This window comes from Primulina eburnea, chromosome 11, assembly GCF_022965805.1.
Source record: "Primulina eburnea isolate SZY01 chromosome 11, ASM2296580v1, whole genome shotgun sequence".
Classification (NCBI taxonomy): domain Eukaryota; kingdom Viridiplantae; phylum Streptophyta; class Magnoliopsida; order Lamiales; family Gesneriaceae; genus Primulina; species Primulina eburnea.
This window is the reverse complement of record NC_133111.1, coordinates 41,747,598-41,768,959: the sequence shown is the minus strand read 5'-3', so window position 1 is coordinate 41,768,959 and position 21,362 is coordinate 41,747,598. Positions and strand designations below refer to the sequence as shown.

The window sequence follows — 21,362 nt, the reverse complement described above, 5'->3', positions numbered from 1 at the left end:
TAAGATAAATAATAGATAAAATTGAAATCAAAGACAAATCGTCAACCAAACATGGCCTTCAACTCTTTTTTTTTTTTTTACAACTGAGTTTGGTCCTAAATTCGGGACTGTGCGAGATGCTACAGCCTACCAGCCATGACTGAACTTTCTTTCATCCTAACCATCAAAGAATCGAGTGCTAATATATGAGTTTCCGGCCATGATTCATTGCAGCGCTTTGTTTGGTTCGTGGCAGTAGTTAACGTGGCCTATCAGATGCTTTCCAAGGTACCCACGAATCTCCCACCTCATATGAACGTGAAATTCATCAAGAAATATTTGAGTTTAGGAGATTTAACACGGGCTCGCCAACTGTTCGACAATTTTCCCGAACCAGATGTATTGTCATGGACTGCGTTGATTTCAGCTTATACCAAAATGGGTCGGTGTGAGGAAGCAATAAAGTTGTACACTGAAATAAAAAACAGCAGAAATGTGATTCCGGATAAGTTCGTTATTCTAGCGGCTGCCAAAATCTGTGCGAATTCTGGGGATTTAGTGAAGGCTAAAGAAATTCATGGTGATGCTGTGATGTATGGATATAGTTCGGATTTGCTTCTTGGGAATGCTTTAATTGATATGTACGGGAAATGCAAGTATTTGAGTGGTGCCGAGAGAGTTTTTGGTGAGTTGTGTACGAAAGATATAATTTCTTGGACGTCGTTTTGTTCATGTCATGTTGCTTGTGGTCTTCCAGAGAAAGCTCTCTCGGTATTTCGTGAAATGGGGTTGAGCAAGATTATGCCTAATGCAATGACTTTGTCCACGGTAATTCCTGCTTGCTCGAGTTTGAAGAGTTTGAACTGGGGTAGAGAGATTCACGGTTTTGGTATCAAGAATGGGATGAAAGATAACATATTCGTGAATTGTGCACTTGTTGACATGTATGCTAATTGTGCAAGTATTAAGAATGCCGAATCAGTGTTTCATAACATGCCAAATCTTGATACAGTATCGTGGAATGTGATAATATCAGCATATTTTTCAAATGGGGAATGTTGCAAAGCTCTCAATAAATTTCGTCAAATGAGAATTGAAGGAGTTGTGTTAAATACTGCTTCCTGGAATACTGTAATGGCTGGATGCATTGATAATGGAAAACCAGAGAAAGCACTAGATTTATTTGGAGAAATGCAGCAACTTGGAATCACACCAAATCAAATCACTCTGACGAGTGTGCTGACCGCCTGTACTCATTTGGAAAACTTGAGGCAAGGAAAGGAGATTCATTTGTATTTTGTTAGACGATGTATTTCCGAGGACATAGTATCCAGTACCGCTCTGGTGTTAATGTATGCAAAATGTGGTGGCCTGGAAGCATCCAACCAAATTTTCAGTATGATGTCGGAGAAAGATACAGTAGCATGGAACACTATCATTATCGCAAACTCAATGCATGGAAGAGGAGAGGAAGCCTTGTTGCTCTTCCGTAAAATGGTTGACTCAGGGGTGAAACCAAACTCTGTCACCTTTACAGGTGTCCTATCTGGTTGTAGCCATTCACAATTGGTAGATGAGGGGATCTCAGTGTTTGATTCAATGAGCAAGAATTATGAAGTTGAACCTGATTCTGAGCACTATTCCTGCGTAGCTGATGTTCTTGGCCGTGCTGGTCGTTTGGAAGAGGCATATAAATTTATCCAAAAAATGCCCGTAGAACCAACTGCTTCTGCTTGGGGAGCCTTGCTTGGAGCATGTCGAATATATAAGAATGTAGATCTAGCCCGAATCGCAGTAAACCATTTGTTCGAGATTGAACCAAACAACCCTGGGAACTATGTTTTATTTTTTAACATCCTTGTTACGGCTAAACTGTGGGGAGAAGCCTCAGAGATTAGAAAATTAATGAGAAACAGAGGAGTTAGAAAAGTTCCTGGTTGCAGTTGGGTTGAAGTTAATAATATAGTGCATACATTTGTTGTTGGTGATGAAGATAATGAAATATATGAATTTTTGGATGAAATGCGCAGGAAGATGAAATTAGCCGGGTATTCTCCAGTTACAGAATTTGTTCTCCAAGATTTGGAAGGAGAGGAGAAAGAGGCGAGTTTGTGTAATCACAGCGAGAAGCTGGCAGTTGCTTTTGGAATCTTAAATTTTAAAGGTCAATCATCGATACGGGTTTTTAAGAATTTGAGGATTTGTGGCGACTGTCATAACACGATCAAATTTATTTCAAAAGCTGTGGGAGTTCGAATCATCGTGAGAGATTCTTTGAGGTTTCATCACTTTACAGATGGGTTGTGTTCCTGTAAAGATTTCTGGTGACATAAAGATTCAGTTCATGGTAAAGTCAACAAGTAATGTTAGGGAAAATATCCTCCTCGTTTAGCGGAAACAGATATCATGATTTAACGGGTCAAAATTTGATATTAAAGTTCCCTTTTGCATTACAACAAACTCAAACCAAGAATCAGTACAATGATGTTAAACAACTCTATTTCTCAAGCTGTGCATGCCAGATGCCTTGGATTTTAACATCTTTAGGAACCTTTGAACCCAAATCAGTATCCGATGGCTGAATGCTCTCAAACACCCCAATCACCTCACCAGTCTCGGGCTTCGATTTGGATACACTTATGTGATCTTTCCAGTTAAAGAAGAAACATTCTTTATGTTCTCCTTTTCGAGCTTTTCCTCATCTCCTCTTTCTCCAGCAGGCAACGCCACCGCATTATCATAACCAGCAGATCCACCTTTTCATTTGGGTTAAGAGAGGATGAACCTTTATATGAGGGCACAAGGAATTCTCCACTGAAACTATCTGGTTTTCCTGATGCGACAAGCTGCTTAATAGTGAAGAGGAATGGTACACGTTCGCCACCAGGAAGCGTTACTGTTACGGCAGCATAATCGATCCCATCTTTCTCCTCAAACTTTATGCTGCCATCCGAAGATACCTAAAAAGGCCCCTCAATCTCATCGAGGCTGTATGTTAAACGGGTCATGAGCTTAGTCTTTTGGAACTCTAATGATGCATTCTTGTTTACACCCTCTGCCTTCACTGTGAATGTGAAAAAACCATTCATATGTACGTAGATTTGCCGAGTGAATAACATTTTGTACTTGCTAAAAACTTTGGAATAGAATGTTGTTATTTTATATTGAGTGTGTTTGTACACTGTGCGGGGTCCCTCTTTTATAAGTTACTGAATAGTATTTTTATTTTAAAATTTAGAATTACAATTACAGAATAAAAAGCTGCAATCTTTTTCAAATGTCAATTGTACAAATTGCAATTCATTAACGCTTCAAATTGGATTGAATTTTTAAAAAAAAAACCATAATATTTCATACAGAATAAGATATCAAGAAATTCATGGAAAGTATATACAGACTACGAAATTAAAATCAATCATTCACGGCGGCGGGGCGGTTGCTGCGGCCCTTCCTTGTACTCGGCCGACGCCCGTTCATGTGAATCGCACACTTGGGTTTTAAATTTGCACCCGAATTTCGACAGCCAACCGATTCTATCCACGTGTCCACGTGACCCCACCTTCTCGATTGTCTCCTTCATGGTGCTAGTACTCCCGCTCCAGCTCGTGAACCCGAGTCCTCATGCTATCCATGCGCACGCGCAACACTCGGTTCTCCCTCACAGCCGCTCTCCACGTCTGTTTCTCCTCCGGCGTGATCTTCGACGAGTCGTCCTCCACTACCTCGATTCTTCGTCCGCTCTCGCTGGACGGCCGAGAAACCTCCGCAGAGGTTCCTGCATCGGCGGCGATATAATTTGTCCCTGCGATTGCATGGCGGAGCTGAAGCTGCTCGAAGAACAGCACCTGAACCACCACCCTAAGCGGTAGGCGCTCGTTCTGTGCTGCGTGAGTGCACGCCTCTAGAGTGAGCTTTTGGCAATCCAGCACACCGCAGATCTTCTCTCTCTCTGCTTCTGATAACAATGGATGGGCCTGCATAAATTCGCAAAACATTGAATTGAGTGTTGAATTTATGACACGTGATTTCGGTTATTGATTTGATATTATTGTTACCTTGAGATAAACATCTACGGCTCTATAAAGTCCATCTTCGAAGATTCTGGCGTGATCCGGCAGCGCAACAGCGAGGTCGTAGAATTTCTCCGGCTTCAAATTAGAGTCGGAAGCAACTTCCGATAGGTAGCCGTCGATCAACTTTCCCACCAGAATCAAAGCCGCCGACCTGAGATTACCACTCTCGTCTTCGCCACATGTTCTATTTACCGAACTCTCTGCAATTCCTTGAAGAAAATATCGCAAAATCTTTTCCACAGAATCGACATCGTACAACGTTTCACTCAAGTACGAGTAGCTCGGAATCAGTAAGTCATCCAAGGTGGCGTGCTTTAATTGTGATCCAATTTTCTTTTCCAGTGTTGATTTACAAATCTCCGAAGCATTCAAAATGTACGCAGTTCGCAGCAATCCGAACAAAAATCTTGTCGTTTTTGACGATAGATTCGAGAGCAAGGTTTTATCTACGGGGAGATGCGAAACCATAGTCTCCAGAAGCTCTCGCTGCTCGTTCTCTGTCGGAACCCTTGAAGAAGACGATGGCTTCCGCGTTGTACGCGAGATTCCGGGAATGTACATCTTCGCGTAGGAAATCAAACAACTCTCGATAATTTCTGAGCTTAGATTCAAACTTTTCATGGCGAGAATCAACCGCTTGAGAATCGGAAGACTCAAAAGCCATAGGTCATCTAGCCATGAATCCCCACTTGCAGATCCTCCTTTACTAAATTTCTCACTCCCTATGTTGCTTACAGCTTCATCATTCACCGGCCAGCCAAACAGCGAAGGATCTACGGCGGCGGCTTTGGTAGCAATGGCATCAATACATCCCCGAACAATGCCGAGATCTTCCGCCATCGGCAACAACTTCTCGCAAGAGGATAGCGTTTTGACTGAATGTTTGATATTCTTAAACACAGACCGGGACAGAAAAACTTCAGTCCTCGAAATGAGATTGTTTGCCGATAACTCCTCAGTCATTTGTAGGTACTCCGCCGCACAGCGGAGAGCTGCAGCATTGGTGGCTGAAATATCTATTTTCACGCCGTAACAGAATTTCGCGGCGGTCTCGAAAGTTTCGGATCCCCCGGGAAAATCTGGGAAGGTGATGTGACACTCCCCGTCCTCTTCAATGTCTTCTTCATGATAGTCGCTGTCAATTTTCTTGTTGGATTCATCTGGGTTTTGGGATTTTGTGATCCTTGATTGGTTTTTCTCTTCTTCAGTTATCAGTTCGTGAAGCTTTTTACTTTTTGACATCAGAGGGAACTGAAAATTAGTTCATCCAGATTTTAGACGCAAGAAACAAGAATATCAGTGAAAGTGGCAACATATGACACCACTACGGATGTATTTGAAGAAATTTGACCTTGTGAAGATGAAAAGTCATGTCAGCAACTTCGATTATGACGTCACTCGGCAACCCTGTTGAGCAAAACCTGCAACCAATGCATAGAAATTCAAGAAGCAAGATTTGGGAAAGCAAAGAAATTATAGAATCTGAATTCAGAGTGTACATGTGGGAGTTTGAGCTTACCAAGCCTGCCCTTTGGAAGTGGGTTTTTCTGATGCCGGCTTCAACATATTTCAAGCAAGAATCATGTAGCGTTAAAGGGATTCGATTTGACTACGTGTGTAATGAGTACCAAAAATGAGCTTCACTTTCTGAGTTCCTGGGTCTTGTGGAATGATTATGTTTGTGGAAAACTAAAAGGGGAATTCACTTGTTTATGCTTGAAGGGAGAAATGGAGGAAGGAATTCAAGAAACTTTGGAACAGACAAATGTGGCTCTGAGCAGAAATCGAGAAAGGTGAATTATTAAAGTTCAAAGATAATGGGTTTTCTAATTTGGATTGATTGGTCTTCTTTTCTCTTTTTTGGGGGGCCTTTTATTTGAATCAAATTAATATACCAGAATCTTCCCTCTTTTCTGCACTTCTATGTCTGAACTGTAGAGTGAATCGGAAGAAGATTGAAAAAAGGCTTGGTGGGTCGTCTTCAAAAAAAAAATGGTTGGTCGGATTTTGAGATATAAACTATAAAGTGCAATTTTGAATTATTTCAACTTTATAAGAAGCATATTTTGGTTTTCAAAATTGAAGAAAGAAACATTTTTTGCTGTAATCATGTGATCATCATGATTTGTTAGGTATCTTTAGTGTTCTTTTAGGTTATTTTAGGCCATAAAAAATCTCTGTTTACTTAGTATACTCTTGAGCTTTAATCAACTCGTGAAAACCTTACATTCGTTATTCACGGGTCAAATTGACCATTAAACAGTCCATTTTGCTTACAGTTGGTCATACAATTGAGGTGATGCCTCTTAGAATTTAATGATTTTGCAAGTTGAATAAATTATCAGTAATATATATCTCCTTTCAGCTTGCCTATTATTAAACAAGAACACACCTCAACCGGTATCTTTAGGTTAGTCACATATACCCCACGAACCAAATTCAATTTTTTTTTTTTTTAAGAAAAAAACCGAAATTCAAAACATTCAACAATTCAATGGAGCGAATTGTATTGGCGTGAATGACGCTTGTTGATCATCGATTCTTGGCATTAATTACAACATATCTACCCACCGTACACTTCCTTAAATTCGCATTAACTGCGATATTAACTCCTCTGCCAGCCTGTCTCTGATTTAATCATCTCCAACAAAGACACTTTCAAAATTTTTAATTTTTAGAAAACTACACATGGAATCTCAGTAAATCTTTGCAGATGTTTTCCCCCTCACATGGTCACACTCAGCGGGTCAAGTTTTCGTTGACAAAAAATTGTGTGAGATGGTCTCACAGATCGAATTTGTGAGACGTATCTTTTATTTGGGTTATCATGAAAAAATATAATTTTTTATGTTAAGAGCATTACTTTTTATTGTGAATATGGGTAGGACTGATCCGTCTCACAGATTAGTATCCGTGAGACGGTCTCACATGAGACCCATTCGTTTTCATTTGCTTATATATTTCTACTTTGAGTGAGTCTCATGTGAAACCGTCTCATGGGTCATAATCCGTGAGACGGGTCAACCATACTCATATTCATATTAAAAAAAGTAATACTCTTAGCATAAAAGTAATATTTTTTATGGGTGACCCAAATAGATCCGTTTCACAAATACGACTCGTAAGACCATCTCACACGAGTTTTTTGCCTTCTACTTTTGCCATTATTTTACATTTTGTGTCCGAAATCCATTGATTTGTGTTATCTTCTAAGCTGAGTAAGAGTAATTATATATATGAAATTATATTTACATCTCATTTATTATTATTTATTTCATGTGACAATTGATATTACTTCCAATAAAATATTATATAAACCAAGTTTATTTATGTGTAAAATATTTATTAAATTTATTCACAAAATAAAATAAAAACATTATATATATATTACATTTATATTCAATTTTTACTATACTAACTATTGAGAGATGAATGTCACTTCATATGGCACTAAATAAAACTGTCACCAATATCACGTGCTCACATAGGAAAACAACATTTATTGTTATATATATATATAATATATATATATATATTTTATATAAATATATATATATATCATATGTGTGTGTGTAACAAGAAAGAGTGACTGAAAAGACAAAGTGCAAACCCACCTTTAAGAGTGACTGAAAAGACAAAGTGCAAACCCACCTTTAATTAATTATATATATATATAATATATATATATATATAATATATATATAAAGTTGGCACCCTTATATAAAGTTGGCACCCTGCACAAGGTAAAAATGCGTATTATCTCAATTTACACACCACACTTTTGGTGCACGTATCATCCAACCCAAAATAAGGAATCATATTTCATAAAAAAAATTAATTATATCATAAATTATATGATCATTAATTATATGATAAATCATATTATATTTCAAAATTATGTCCTTTTATTTAAGGTTTTATTGTAGATATTTCTAAGTTTCTTTATATAAAAAAACAAATATGTATTATATTCTGCTCTCAGTAGGGATGTAAACGAACCAAACCGTTTGTGAGTTATTCGAAACTCGATTCGATAAAATCTCGTTGGAGCTCGTTTAATAAGGCTCGTTAAGATAAACAAACCAAACTCGAGCTTTACAGTATTCGGCTCGTTAGCTCGTGAACATGTTCGATAAATGCTTGAATAAGCTCGTGAGCCATGCATATATTCGTTAAATAAAGCTCGAGCTCGGCTCGTTTATAAACGAACCAAGTATATTCCTTTCAACTACATCAAGTTCGAATTCTTTCTTTTGGAAGGGCTCGACCTTTTAATTAAAATATTCATAGCAAAGCACACACGTATGGTGAGAGCTAGGGGTGTAATCGAGTCGAGTCGAGCCGAACTTTTGAATGTTTGAGCTTGGTTCGTTTATAAACGAGCCAAGCTCAAACATTCAAAAGTTCGGCTCGACTCGACTCGATTACACCCCTAGCTCTCACCATACGTGTGTGCTTTGCTATGAATATTTTAATTAAAAGGTCGAGCCCTTCCAAAAGAAAGAATTCGAACTTGATGTAGTTGAAAGGAATATACTGTTTTCTTGTTAATAAGAGGCTCTACATAATCTTTAATGAAACACAACATTATAGCATAGAAAAATACATATTTTTCGCAGACGATAAACTTGCAGATGTTTTGTTGTTTTATAGCATAGAAAAATACATATTTTTTAAAAAATAAAAATAAAAAAGTGGATGAGTTTTTACTTTTCTTAAAAAAATTTAATGGATGTGAGGTCTAATGAAAAATCAATCAACTTCACGTGCATTGATAAATCTTAATTTTAAGATATTGTTGGACAATCATATTTTTAACTAGTTTTGGGATATAGTTAAATTGAAATCCACAATCTTAACATGTTAGATATCCATGTCGGCTGAATTAAGTTTTTGAGAGTTGTATATATGGATTTGGATAATCATATCTCTTTGAGCTAACGTGAGGGCTATGTTGATGTCCAACATCTGAGGTTATCAAAATTTTTTTATTAACCGTCTAAACCGAATTGTACCGCACCGTTTTTTCCTGATATTTATAAAACCCGTGATTAAAAATAAAAATTTTATTTTTGTATGCTTTGAACTATATTTTATATTTGAAAGACATTACATTGTTATTGTTTCAAATCAATTCGAATATATGTTCTAATATTTTTCATTAAAAAACCGCAAACCGACCATCACCTCTCAAAACTGTAAAATTTTACAATACTAAGATATGCATCCATGAGTTAGTGCCTGAGTTGTGTTACAATAACAGTAGAATTTTACATGGTCGAGAACATTTTATGGAACGTGAATCCAAAGAAGATAAAACAAAAGTAGTTATGGTCTAACATGAAAGTCTGCGACTTTTCATCAGAAATTGATTATTGAACAATATACGCAGCCACCAACGAAATCCTAACTGCATCTTTCTTCTTACCTCACTCACATGTAACATTCCATAAATTCTACAACTATCTTATAATTATATTTTTGTTATAATAAATGCATTTTTTATTTAAAAAAACCTACATCCAACAATTAATACAGAAAAGGAATGAGTAGGACTAAAATCTAAATCTCTAAACTAGCTTGTAATAATAATAATAAAAAAAATCAGTAACTAGTATTCCCATGCACATTGCACAACTTGTGTGTGTATTAATTAGTATTTTTGTATATAAATTTTAGTTGGTCTTAGAAATAATTTTTATACAAACAAAAACTATAGAGATTATATAAAAAATTATAAGCTTTAGATATGATTTCATCGGTGACTGCTTATACTTCAAAATTAAGATAACCAAAATTATTTAAAATATTATGTTGTTTTATAGCACTTTTCTGATTTAAAATGGATTAGACGTGATATAATACCACACTTTTAAGCTCTAAGACCTTTTAATAATAACAATAATATTAAATAGAATAAAATAATTGTAAATAGTAACTATCATATCCTGTATTAAATTTTTTAAAAATATTCTTCAAAATATAATTCAAAATTTTAAATGTTTATGAATAAGAAATGTTGTAAAAAGCATATATTTATTCTAGCACAGATATTAGCATGCGGATACATACAAAATCTGTCAAAATACATTCCTCCTAAATTTGAAACATTTTATGCACATCTATGATAGGACTGGATAACGTGAGTGGAATAAGAGAACAAAAACGTTCGAGTTCAATGACTGGGATTCTTTTTATATTGGAAGCAGCTAAAAGATAAATAGGTTGAGTGGGTCTGACCGTCTCACGGATCATAATCTGTGAGACAGGTCAACCCTACCCATATTCACAATAAAAAGTAATACTTTTAGCATAAAAAGTAATACATTTTCATGGGTGACCCAAATAAAGATCCGTCTCACAAAATACAACCCATGAGACCGTCTCATACAAGTTTTTGTCAAACAGATTAACCATCTTCGAGTTTAGCCGATGTAATAAAACTGAAACGGGACAATTGCAACAATTTATAATAGTCACCTGAAAAAAAGGAAGCCCGGGAAGAACCAGAACCGAGAAGAAAGTGCTGGTACATTTTGTTTGAAAAAAAATCGAAAACGAATTCAGATATGATAAGTCCCGGTGGCGGGTTTTTATCTTATCTGAACCTTCCGGATTGTGTGAACTACAGTTATACAAAAACTTGTATAAAATACACCAAAATAAGCAGAAGGTACAAACATAGGTCACTGTTCGACGACGGGTCAGTACAACTAGTAGAACACAAACTATGGTTATACAAGAGAAATCGAGGTTATATCAGCCTTAATGTTGATAGAGAAAGAAAACAACAATGAACATTTATGACACATTCAGATTCACGTGTATTTCATGATCCAATTTTTCTAAATAACAAAGCATTACCGGTAGCCATTAGATCAGCTCCATGGTCAGCACTGAAAGGTCAAGAGGCACTGCCATCACTATTATTTGATGATGGATCAACCGAAGGCTTCTTAGTTGGTCCGGACTCTGTGGTCGAGCTCATGACCACTCGTTTGACTCCTCTTCCAACGACACCCAGATGAGTAACGCCAGAAGTGTTATTTGAATGAGCAGTGGAAACAGTCGGAGACTCGGTAATTCCACCAGTGTTAATGGCTATACCCATCTGAGAAGAGTTCATTGCTACTGAAACTGCACTTTTCTCACCAGCATTTGCTTTTGCAGACATCATCTCTAGGATATCTGAGAGGATAGATTTTGGGTTTGAGGCGAGCTGCTGAAGATCTTCTAGCTGCAATAAGAAAACAAGTTAATACAGTAGCAAAGCTGCTCCAACAATTGCCGATATCTAGTTAATGCTTACCTTCTTTTCTAGTTCATCACACAGATCAGTCAGCGTGTCAATCTCAGATTCTTTGTCAGCAATGGGATCACATGAATGGGATGTATCAGAAGATGGTGGAACAAGTTCTCTTGATTCAGAGGAAGCCGATGTCTTTGCATCTACTTGACAGAGCTTTACTTCATTTGTAAGTCGCTGCAGTCTAGACTTGCAAACTGAAATAGCCTTCTGGCAATATGGAACAGCTTCTACAGGTTTAGAACCAATTTCCAAACACAGGCATACCCTAAAATTTCTTGGTTCTCATGTTAAGAAATCTTCTGGAACTAATTATGACATAGGTTTAGAAAATGATTTGAAACCCCGATGACTATAAGTCCTCTATCTCGCAAAATATACTTTCAAATTATGATGTGCGAATTTGTAAAGGATACAACTCAGCTATAAGCCGACTGTCAGGTTGAACCAGGCGCTCCAAAATGGACAGGGATTTCAAGTAGTCACTAAGTGAAGTTTCAACATCCTCTGGACAAAGCAGAAAGTTTTAATAATGAGTAAAAAATTACCACATACCGAAGCTATCTAGATATATAGTCATGATATCAATCACTGAAACAAATTGCAAACCTCTTTCCAAAGCTACTTCTGCTAAGGCAGACAAGATATCCACCTTTTCCAGAGTATCCCCGCAGTGCTTCTCAACAATTGCCCGAGAAACATCGAGCATCTTCCATGCCAAATCCAGGTCAGATTCATCCTCATCACCATCAGCTAGGTCTTCAGTATCACTTTCGTCATCTCCTTCTTCATTTTTCACTTCTACTGTTATTTACAAAAAGAAGAAAACTATAAGCAAAAATGTATGTCATGCTTCAAACAAATGTCACGGAAGAAAACTAGGTACACCACATCTACATAATTCCTCAAAATCCTATATAAATGCATCTTTAACAGAGTATACACACCCACCATCACCACACCTAAATAATTCCTCAAAATCATATATAACTGCATCTTTAACAGATTATACAATTCCACCCTCCCCAAGAAGTTAAACCAAAACATCTCAAAAGATGGATCACTCAATTGGTATAACTGGTATTTGAGCAATTGATAACACCCATTAACCTTTCTGAAAATTGCAGTCCGTACTATCCACTTATCAGTTGGAATGGCATAAATGGAGAGTTCACAGGTTCTCGTCAACGCAACCCCCATCCCACACATAATTTTAAAACATATGTATATACCTATTGCAGTTTTTTCATAAAAGGACAATTAGGAATTTTTTCATGTGAAATTATTTAAACATTGAAGTATACACATCATTTAAAAAATATATAAGTATATATGTATTGCAGTTCTTTCATAATAGGATAATTAGGAATTTTTTCATGCGTAAAATTATTTAAACATTGAAGTATACATATAATCAGGTGAATTGTAATGATAAAAAAGTATGTCTCTTCCCATATTCAATAGCACACACATGATAACATGAACTTATCTTTCATAATAGGATAATTAGGAATTTTTTCATGTGTAAAATTATTTAAACATTGAAGTATACATATAATCAGGTGAATTGTAATGATAAAAAAGTATGCCTCTTCCCATATTCAATAGCACACACACGGTAACATGAACTTTTAAGTTCATCAACCCATGATCAACAAAATCACCAGTTAAATCATAGCTGCACTAAGAGGAAGAAAAGACTGTCGAGAAAATTTAATGCTCGAGAAGCATGTATTTTCCATCTTTGATAACGCACACATGCTAGCATATAATTTTTTAAGTTTACCCACTCATTATCCATTAAACAACCATTTCAATCATTGGTGAATATCGATGAAGTAAACACTAAATTTTACCTGTAACTTCATCCAGACAATTGGTGCTTCCTTCATGTTCAATAGTAGAAACTGAAGTAGCAGAAGATCCACCATTAACAGAACTTTTCACTGAACCATCTTTATCACAATCTTCCTGAGATACCCCCTCTTTTTTCGGCATAGAAGCCAATGGATCAGCCTCTTCTTGAGCTTTACGTAAGAGTGCGCATCCGTACTTATAGTAAGCATTGACACATTCAGGAGCAAGTTCACCAAAATGTGCAACCCTGAATGCATTTTCATCGTCATAAATAATTTTCAGCACATTAAAAAATTTCTGGCATAAGAATTACCAAAAGAATGTGAAATGGCTCAATTAAGTCTTGGAGTTGCTCAGCATGTGACGCAAGAACAGTTTTCAGGGGAATAATCCATCTAACGAACATCTTAATACCTCACCTGATTTCTAGGGCACGACTGTAGCAATCAGTAGCTTCAGCGTAATCACGTTCCTTAATGGCATTAGAGCCACGCACCATCAACTCCTCGGCATATTCCAGCGACTTCTCGCGCTCAACAACAGACACAGCAGCAGAGCTCTCTCCATTGCTCATATTGTTGCTGTTATTGCAAGTGGATTCGGCGCCACCGAAATCGACTCCCGACTCGATGGTAGCTTCCACAGAATTGAGGTTTTCGTCAGTTGCAGGACCCTGCGCCGAAGAATTTGCAGATTCTCCCGCCATACTCGGAAAACCCTTTCGCTCCTGTGTGTTTCAAATGGAAGAAACAAGAAACCCTCACCGCGCAAAATTGAATCCGGAAGGCAAACTCGGAGAATTAATTCAACTTCTCGATATTTTGGGCTAAAATTATGGATGGCGGCCCAACCCATAATTTTACTGATTCTTTTGTCAGATGATTGACAAAAATTATGGACCAGCCCAATATTATATTCTATAGGGCTTTTGTCCACCCTCGTCGGGCTTACACGATACATCAAGTTGCTTCCACTTTCCACTGTGTTGTTTCATTCATAGTTCTACTCGATTTCTACAAGTATCAGAGTTACACGTTCCCATATTATTCATATTAGTACTTTTTTTTTATACCACATGTATGGTATTGTTCCAAATTACAAAGATATAATATAATTGTTCGCATTATTGACGAGATTTGAACATGGATTTGAGACTAGCTTATCTCGAACATAAAAAATACAAAAAAACAACTAAATCTAAATAAATAATTTAAAAAAAACTACCAACAATTAGCGGGACTCTAACCCGATATCAACAAGTCTTAGGATCACAACTTTAATTATTGGGCCAAGGTCTCGTCGGCTTCATATTGATACTTGAGCATACACAATGTGTGCGATATAAAATTTTTTTATATACTAAATGAAATTTAAAAGATAATAAATATTTAAAATATAATTTTAAAAATAATCATTATCTTATCTCTTTAATAATAGGATTGAAATATTTAAAACATAAATTATTTTAAGAATATACTAGGATTTCATGGCACACCATGCGTGCCAAATAAATTTTTTTTTTGTTTGATAATTTTTTAGTACAAAAATATATATTATTTGATTAAGGTATGATAATTATATATTATATAATATTTACCGAGATAGTTTGAACTTTTAGATAAATTAGAGAAGTTGGAGAAAGATAGAGAAATGTACAAAATAACTAATAAATTCACACCAACACAGTTAGCTAACAAATATTATAAAAAGTAAAATTGTAAATAAATTTTAGTGTTACGTGGACGTACCAAAGTTAACATTAAGTGTTCAAGCTTAATAATATAAAATATAGATAATAGTAAAATTGACAAACCTTAATGTTTTAACTATGTGATAATAATCCTAATAAATATAATGGATACTATTTTTATTTTATTTTTTGACAAACTATTTTTTTTATATAGCTGAACTGTAATATCAATCTAATTTTGTATAAATATATAAAAATATTATAGTTCTTCTTACAACCTCAACAAAAAAAAGACAAATAAAAATATTTATATAGGATTTTTTTCTTTTTTTTTTTTGGTATTACAATAGATATGAATTCCAAGTTTCCAATATATCATGGGCTTGTATGATGGTGGGTATTTTGGTCTTTTCATTCTATAAACCCGCTAAATCACAACCACTGAATGACGGGTATTCGTTGAACTGAATTGACACTCACATTCGCTATCGTGAGACGAAATCCATGGCCTCCACAAGTCCTCTCGCCGCCGCACAAATCCCCCCCGCGCACCCCACTCCCAAGAAGGCGCACGTAAGCAAGCATGTGCAGATGGCGCTGCCGTCCCGGAGGCAGTGCTTGCTTCTGTTCACCGCCACGACTGCATTGACGGCGATGGAGATGCCCGCGAGAGCTCAGGATATACCGCTGTTCGGGCTCCGGAAAGGCCTGCGTAAGGTGGAACAGGAGGCGGAACTGATTGTGAAGGAAGGGTTGGAGGCTGCGGAGAAGGAGATTGAAGTCGCGGAGAAGGAAGTAGTGATAGCGGAGAAGGAGATCGAGGAGGCCGTGAGGACCAGTAATCTGGCGCAGGCCGTAGCGGTGGCTGTGGCGGAGCTGCTCGGAGTTGTTATCACTTCTTCTATTGTGAACGCTATTTTGGGCCCGGAAGCTAAGAAAGCGTGAGTAAAGTCGTGTGTTTTATCGTTCATGTCGTGATTGTAATATATTCTGGATTCTTGGAAATTTATGTAAGAATTTTATTATCTGTACTTTGTGTTTCTGCCCATCTTAAATAAATGTGCCCAACCTCAAGATTTGAATGAAAAATTGAAATACATCTCTATTGTATTTATACTATAGGACTTGGCAAAAAAATTCGATCACCATCGACTTGAGCAAGACAATATATTTCTCCTCTTCAAATATATCCTAATTCTCCATCTCGATTAGTTCTCGAGTCATTCTGCGCTTTAGACTGCCCTACTCAGCTCCAGAAGTACACAAATATACACGCACGAAGGCTAAAACATGCGATGATGTCATTACTGAACGACATTGGCCAATAAGGTGTTGGTTGAGGGGGAGCTCGGGCTACTCAACCAACAATCTTGCACAGAAACTGGGGAACAGTCCACATCTTCTGCTTCCATCTGCGGAATTATCAGCCTCCTACTCGCCACCACGGTTTTCTTGATTGTTGTGGAAGCTTTAAAAGATCTCTCACTTCCATGGTAGGTTGATGAACAAGACGAGGCCTCTGATGATCCCATGTGCATGTTCTCTTCCAAAGGTGCCCAACTACTTATTTTAATCTGCTCTAGCTCATCCGCCACCTCCATCATGGAAGGCCTCATGTCCCGGTGAAAAGCAAGACATCTAAATGCTATTTCAGCCACTTTATGCACAGATGAAAGGGTCCAAGCGTCTCTATTTGGCTCGAGATATGGATCTATTATCTCATCAACACGACCTTTTCCAATCTTATCTACTGCTAGTGCAGCCAAGTTAATCTCACTGTGAGGCCGGGTAAAATCAACTACCTTCATTGCCGATATTATCTCAACAAGGACAACACCAAAACTATAGACGTCACTTTTATCTGATAAATGGAAGTTCTGATGATACTGAGGATCAACGTAGCCAGGAGTTCCTTGAGGGGCCGTGGAAATGTGGGAATCATCCAACATGCCGAATCTTGATAGCCCAAAGTCTGCTACTTTTGACTTGAAATTGTAGTCTAAGAGTATGTTACTTGATTTTATGTCTCTGTGATATATCGGAGGATTCATGGCCGAGTGAAGATAGGCAATAGCACGAGCTGTTTCAGCAGCAACGGTGAGACGAACAGTCCATGGAAGTACAGGTGCCCCTTTCTCTCTGTAGATGCTGAGATAAAGTCCCATTCGCCATGTACTCGTAAACGAGAATCTGCACGCCATTTTCAATGCAGAATCCTAAAAGACGGAGTAAACTCGGATGGCTCACAGAGGACAGAAGCTTAATCTCATTCATTACTTGTTCGACACTGTCATGATCACGATATCTTATCTTTTTAATCGCCACAGACTCTTGGTTGTGGAGTTTTCCTGCATAAACCGTGCCATATGCTCCAGTTCCCAGCCGTTGTTTTTCGCAGAAGCCATTTGTCGCTCTCTCGATTTCTTTGTATGAATAGAATGGGACACTGGAGTTGCCGGCTACTTCAGAGATCAGACGCTTTATGGTTAACTGGCTTTTCAAAGATCTGGAGCGTTTCTTTATGCAGTAGCAGATGAAAGCCAGGCCAGCCACTGAAGAGGCTCCGGCAATGATCCCTACAAAAATAGAAAGTTGTTAGGATTCGAACAAAGGACATGTATTGAATAGGAAATTCAAAAAAGTTAGAAACTCATTAATTAAAATGTTACAGAGAATAAAACGAAGAATATATATCATAGAAGATTTCTTTCCAATGTAGCTAGAGCAAAGGGTCGAAGAAGTACCTCCAATGAGAATGCGCACTTTGGTTCCGCCACATCGACCCAACACGTGACTTGAAGCACTGCAGTGAGAAACTGGTACAAACCGAACACAACATCAGAAGGCCGACTAAATAAATCAGGAGATTTTATAAATCTTACAAGTTCATCTGATAATTCTTACGAGGACATGTAAGGTCACGTAATTTCCTGTTACAGAGATCAAATATGATCTCCGTCTATCGAGACAATCACGTCCAACATAGACACAACCGTAAAAAAATTTTATTTAGCAATCCATATCCTCTCTCATTCCTCTGGTCGGGCCTTGTATTTGTCATATAGGCATGAATTAATGCTCCTCTAACTTATTTCTTGTCTGTTTTTCGGGTAAAGTAGATCAAGAAATTAAACAGCCTCCCGATATATAGTTGAATAAAATATTGGGTACGATTTAGTCAATCTACCTAACGGATGCTTTCTTCTCATTTTAATCCCAAAAAATCCAAAAACTTGTATTATTATAAGATAAAGTTTCAAGTTTTATCTTGTGCATGCTAAATAGATTAGTTGACCAAATACACAGTCTAACATGGTTGGCAGTTAAATCAATTCTTACACGTTCGTTAACGATTAGAAAACTTTCATAAATTAAAAATCTAATCCACGTTTGCTCTAATTTTGGTTAGAAAAAGTTTAATTGCAAAAATAGAACCATACAGTTTTTAAAAATATATATACCTCATTTTTATGGCCTATTTTGTAAACCTTTTTTGTTCAGCTACGTTTTTTTCCAAAGAGAGAATTATTCTCATTAATAGTTATCGCATATATTAAAATGTACAGAAAATGGCTATTTAAAAAATAATGCACACAATCAGGCATTTTAAAAAATCACCCTCAAATCATCCAATTTTATTATTATTATTATTATTATTATTATTATTATTATTATTATTATGTTGTATATCAAATATGGCATCTTTCAATTGACTTGTTCAAAATCTTCAAAAAGTCAACACGGGAATTTACCATACTAAAAAATATCACTAATTAAACTAAATGAAAATGGACTGACCTTTCCGACAACCTACGCCACCGGCGAAACCATCTCCGGTATACCCTTCGGCACATTGGCAGCGAAACCCCTTCTGCTCGTCCACCGCCGTACACGTCGCGTTTGGATGGCAAGCTACAGTTCCCCACAACCCACCACCCTAGCTCCGCTGTCTGAAACTCCAGAGAAACGGCGGAGATCCCACTCCTGGGAATAAAGCTTCCGATCATATTCACAGTGACCGACGAAAGCAACACGGTGCAGTTCCCCGTTTTCAAAACCTTTTCATAATCCAAGAACTGCGACTTATCTTCAATCCCCTCGGAATAACAGCTTATATTGTGAAGATGGTTCCCTGAACTGCAGCCCCCAAAACTGACCCCGGACCGAATCAATCTACCCGGGATCACACAATCGTTGAGGCTGGAGCTGCAGTTCTCCACCAGAAGACCGTTATGCCAAGTTGGCGCGAAGTTCTCGCCGAAAAGCTGAGACAACTTTTCAATCGGACGATTACACGTCCCCGGAACACTAACCAAAATCTGATCGGAAGTCAAATTCTGAACCTGAAAATCACCTACCATAATATCTCCCGATCTACTACAATTCAACCGTATTTCACATCCATCAGAGAACCCAAACGGATACGGCACGCGGGTTTTACCGCAAAACTGATCGCACCCGGTTGAGTTTATCCTCAGAGCAGAAGATAACTGAGCTAAAACTGAGAGATTGAAACAGATAACAACTACTGAAAAGAACCGAAAAATCATTGTGGGCTAACTTGAGGAGTTACCATCAGAATAAAGGGAGAATGCCCAGTAAAAAAAAAAACTAACTGGGGGAGAGCAAAATCGAGATGGTGATGGTGAGAAGGTTAACTTGTAAGGATAGAACTATTGGCGGCCATTAAAGGGGTACAGTTGATACTGGTGGCAAGAAATTAAATGCATTTTACTGTCATTTTGTAATGGCTCTGTCATTTCAGATTATTGAATGTTCCAACTTCCATCAGCTTCTGCTTCTTGACCATGGCGGCTACTGCAAGAAACTGGTTTTAATTTTGATGAGCAGAAGGCGAACAAGGGCGGAGGAGGAGGAAGAAGAAGAAGAACGCTATGTGATAATGCAACAAACAGGCTAATTCAATATGTTATGTGCAGAGGCGCATGAAGGATCGGATGAACGTTCACCACACGATTTCTCGTGATTTCTTTAATTTCTGGTCAATACATCTTATAATTAATTGTTTGAAGGGAAATCGATAAAAAAAAAAATTTAAATTATAATTAAAATAAAAAAAAATCTAATTTAAATTAATAATATTTTAGACCCCGATATTTTAAAAATCATGCATTAAACCATCTATCATATAATAAATATCTCAGAATTTTTACAACATGAGTGAAATGAGTTTAATTTTAAAAATGAATGATGTATTAATCTGTTGATATTTTTTTGGAGTTTTATGATTTTTAAAATTTTTCACAAACAATCAGCTATGTTTTGAATTATGTATTGATATTTTGTAAAGTTTGATAATAGTTAAAAAAAATTATTATTGATGAATAAAAAATTCCTTGTTTTATATACGGTGTAGTTAAAATCACAAACTTAGCTTTACAATTGATGTATATAGAAAATTCTTCGATGAAAAAAATCAAATAATTGATTCTCTTAATTTCATCACGAATCTATGTAGATTTAGATGTGTATCATATATGTTCCTTTGGTCTTAAAAATGGGAGATTTTTGATAAATTGAAACAGATTTTTATCCTCGTCTTCAGTTAATAGAGTGATCAAATGCACACAGCATGATAGACACAAACACCGTATCCAATTAAATAGTAGTTATCTCATGTTCATCGATAAATATAACAGATAAGAATGACTGAGATGTTCATGCGTCTATCAATACATGTTCGTGTTGATAAAAAAAAAAAAGACAAAACTTGTGTGAGACGGTCTTACATGTCGTATTTTGTGAGACGAATATCTTATTTGAGTAATCCTTGAAAAAGTATTACTTTTTATGCTAAGAGTATTACTTTTTATTGTGAATATCGGTAGGATTGACCCGTCTCACAGATAAAGATTCGTGAGACCGTCTCACGAGAGACTTACTCAAAAAATAAAACATATACCTGGGATGACTGATCCGAGTGTCTCATGAATCTGGTCATGAATCGAAGCATGCATTTAGCTTGTTGATGTCCCGGAAAGTACCGCCGAGAAGATCTTGATTGGTTGAAAAATATAAATAATATATTGGTTCTCGAAAACGTATGTTTCAAAATGTAGTTAATGTCATTTGAATTTGAATGTAATTTAAGCCATTTCACCCGTCAAAAGATAAATGGTCTCCATCTTTAAAAAAAAAATTAATTTTTTTTTAGAAATTCCACGAAATATCATTTTGAGTGGGCTTCTAAGTCAAAACTTGGAAACAAATATATTATATAATAAATTGTTTCTTTGAAAAACAATTGGTCGTAACCCTACAGAGCGGAAAAATTTGACCATCATTGATGAGCTACACCAAATATTATTTATTATTTATTAAAATTATTATTATTTATAATAAATTATGAGGCCTTCCTATCTGAATTCTATGATTTTTAAAATTATATGCTTTTTTCCTGCCATGGTAACACAATGGAATATGGTTTGAACTCGGT

At 36.7% G+C, this 21,362-nt stretch overlaps 4 protein-coding genes and 2 pseudogenes across 5 annotated transcripts; 2 read left to right on the top strand and 4 right to left on the bottom strand.

Annotated features, from left to right (window-relative positions):
- Nucleotides 1–71: 71 nt before the first annotated feature.
- LOC140806199 (pentatricopeptide repeat-containing protein At1g20230-like) lies at nt 72–3,064 on the top strand. The gene has a single exon (XM_073162715.1). It carries the CDS (start codon nt 256–258, stop codon nt 2,305–2,307), a length of 2,052 nt encoding a protein of 683 aa, XP_073018816.1. The 5' UTR covers nt 72–255; the 3' UTR covers nt 2,308–3,064.
- On the bottom strand, nt 2,477–3,127 carry LOC140806200 (oxygen-evolving enhancer protein 1, chloroplastic-like; annotated as a pseudogene).
- A 132-nt stretch (nt 3,128–3,259) lies between these two features.
- On the bottom strand, nt 3,260–6,145 carry LOC140806198 (BTB/POZ domain-containing protein At5g66560-like). The gene is given in 5 exon segments (XM_073162714.1): nt 3,260–3,568; nt 3,570–3,953; nt 4,035–5,303; nt 5,404–5,473; nt 5,572–6,145. Coding segments are annotated over 5 exon segments (1,944 nt in total). The 5' UTR covers nt 5,619–6,145; the 3' UTR covers nt 3,260–3,394.
- Nucleotides 6,146–10,715: 4,570 nt separating this feature from the next.
- Nucleotides 10,716–14,007, bottom strand: LOC140806196 (NASP-related protein sim3). Of its 2 annotated transcripts, none has more exons than XM_073162713.1 (6): nt 13,635–14,007; nt 13,215–13,462; nt 11,968–12,159; nt 11,775–11,865; nt 11,362–11,635; nt 10,716–11,289 (listed from the first exon to the last, which is right to left on the bottom strand). In XM_073162713.1, the coding sequence occupies exons 1-6, from the start codon at nt 13,919–13,921 to the stop codon at nt 10,957–10,959; spliced, it is 1,425 nt and encodes a 474-aa protein (XP_073018814.1). In that variant the 5' UTR covers nt 13,922–14,007; the 3' UTR covers nt 10,716–10,956. The 2 variants fall into 2 exon arrangements, with proteins under 2 accessions (XP_073018814.1, XP_073018813.1); XM_073162712.1 differs by having other exon boundaries at nt 11,968–12,162; nt 13,635–14,006.
- A 1,123-nt stretch (nt 14,008–15,130) lies between these two features.
- Nucleotides 15,131–19,895, bottom strand: LOC140806195 (wall-associated receptor kinase-like 14; annotated as a pseudogene).
- Nucleotides 15,410–15,850, top strand: LOC140805642 (uncharacterized). Its single transcript, XM_073161901.1, has one exon. It carries the CDS (start codon nt 15,410–15,412, stop codon nt 15,848–15,850), a length of 441 nt encoding a protein of 146 aa, XP_073018002.1.
- Nucleotides 19,896–21,362: the final 1,467 nt, after the last annotated feature.

Excerpts from the sequence above, each read along its gene's own strand:
- LOC140806199 (XM_073162715.1), top strand. The coding sequence starts at position 256 with ATGCTTTCCAAGGTACCCACGAATCTCCCACCTCATATGAACGTGAAA.
- LOC140806196 (XM_073162712.1), bottom strand. The coding sequence starts at position 13,921 with ATGGCGGGAGAATCTGCAAATTCTTCGGCGCAGGGTCCTGCAACTGAC. Across the intron at positions 13,463-13,634 it reads AGTCGTGCCCTAGAAATCAG|GGTTGCACATTTTGGTGAAC; the intron begins GTGAGGTATTAA and ends AAATGCATTCAG. Across the intron at positions 12,163-13,214 it reads TTGTCTGGATGAAGTTACAG|TAGAAGTGAAAAATGAAGAA; the intron begins GTAAAATTTAGT and ends TGTAAATAACAG.
- LOC140805642 (XM_073161901.1), top strand. The coding sequence starts at position 15,410 with ATGGCCTCCACAAGTCCTCTCGCCGCCGCACAAATCCCCCCCGCGCAC.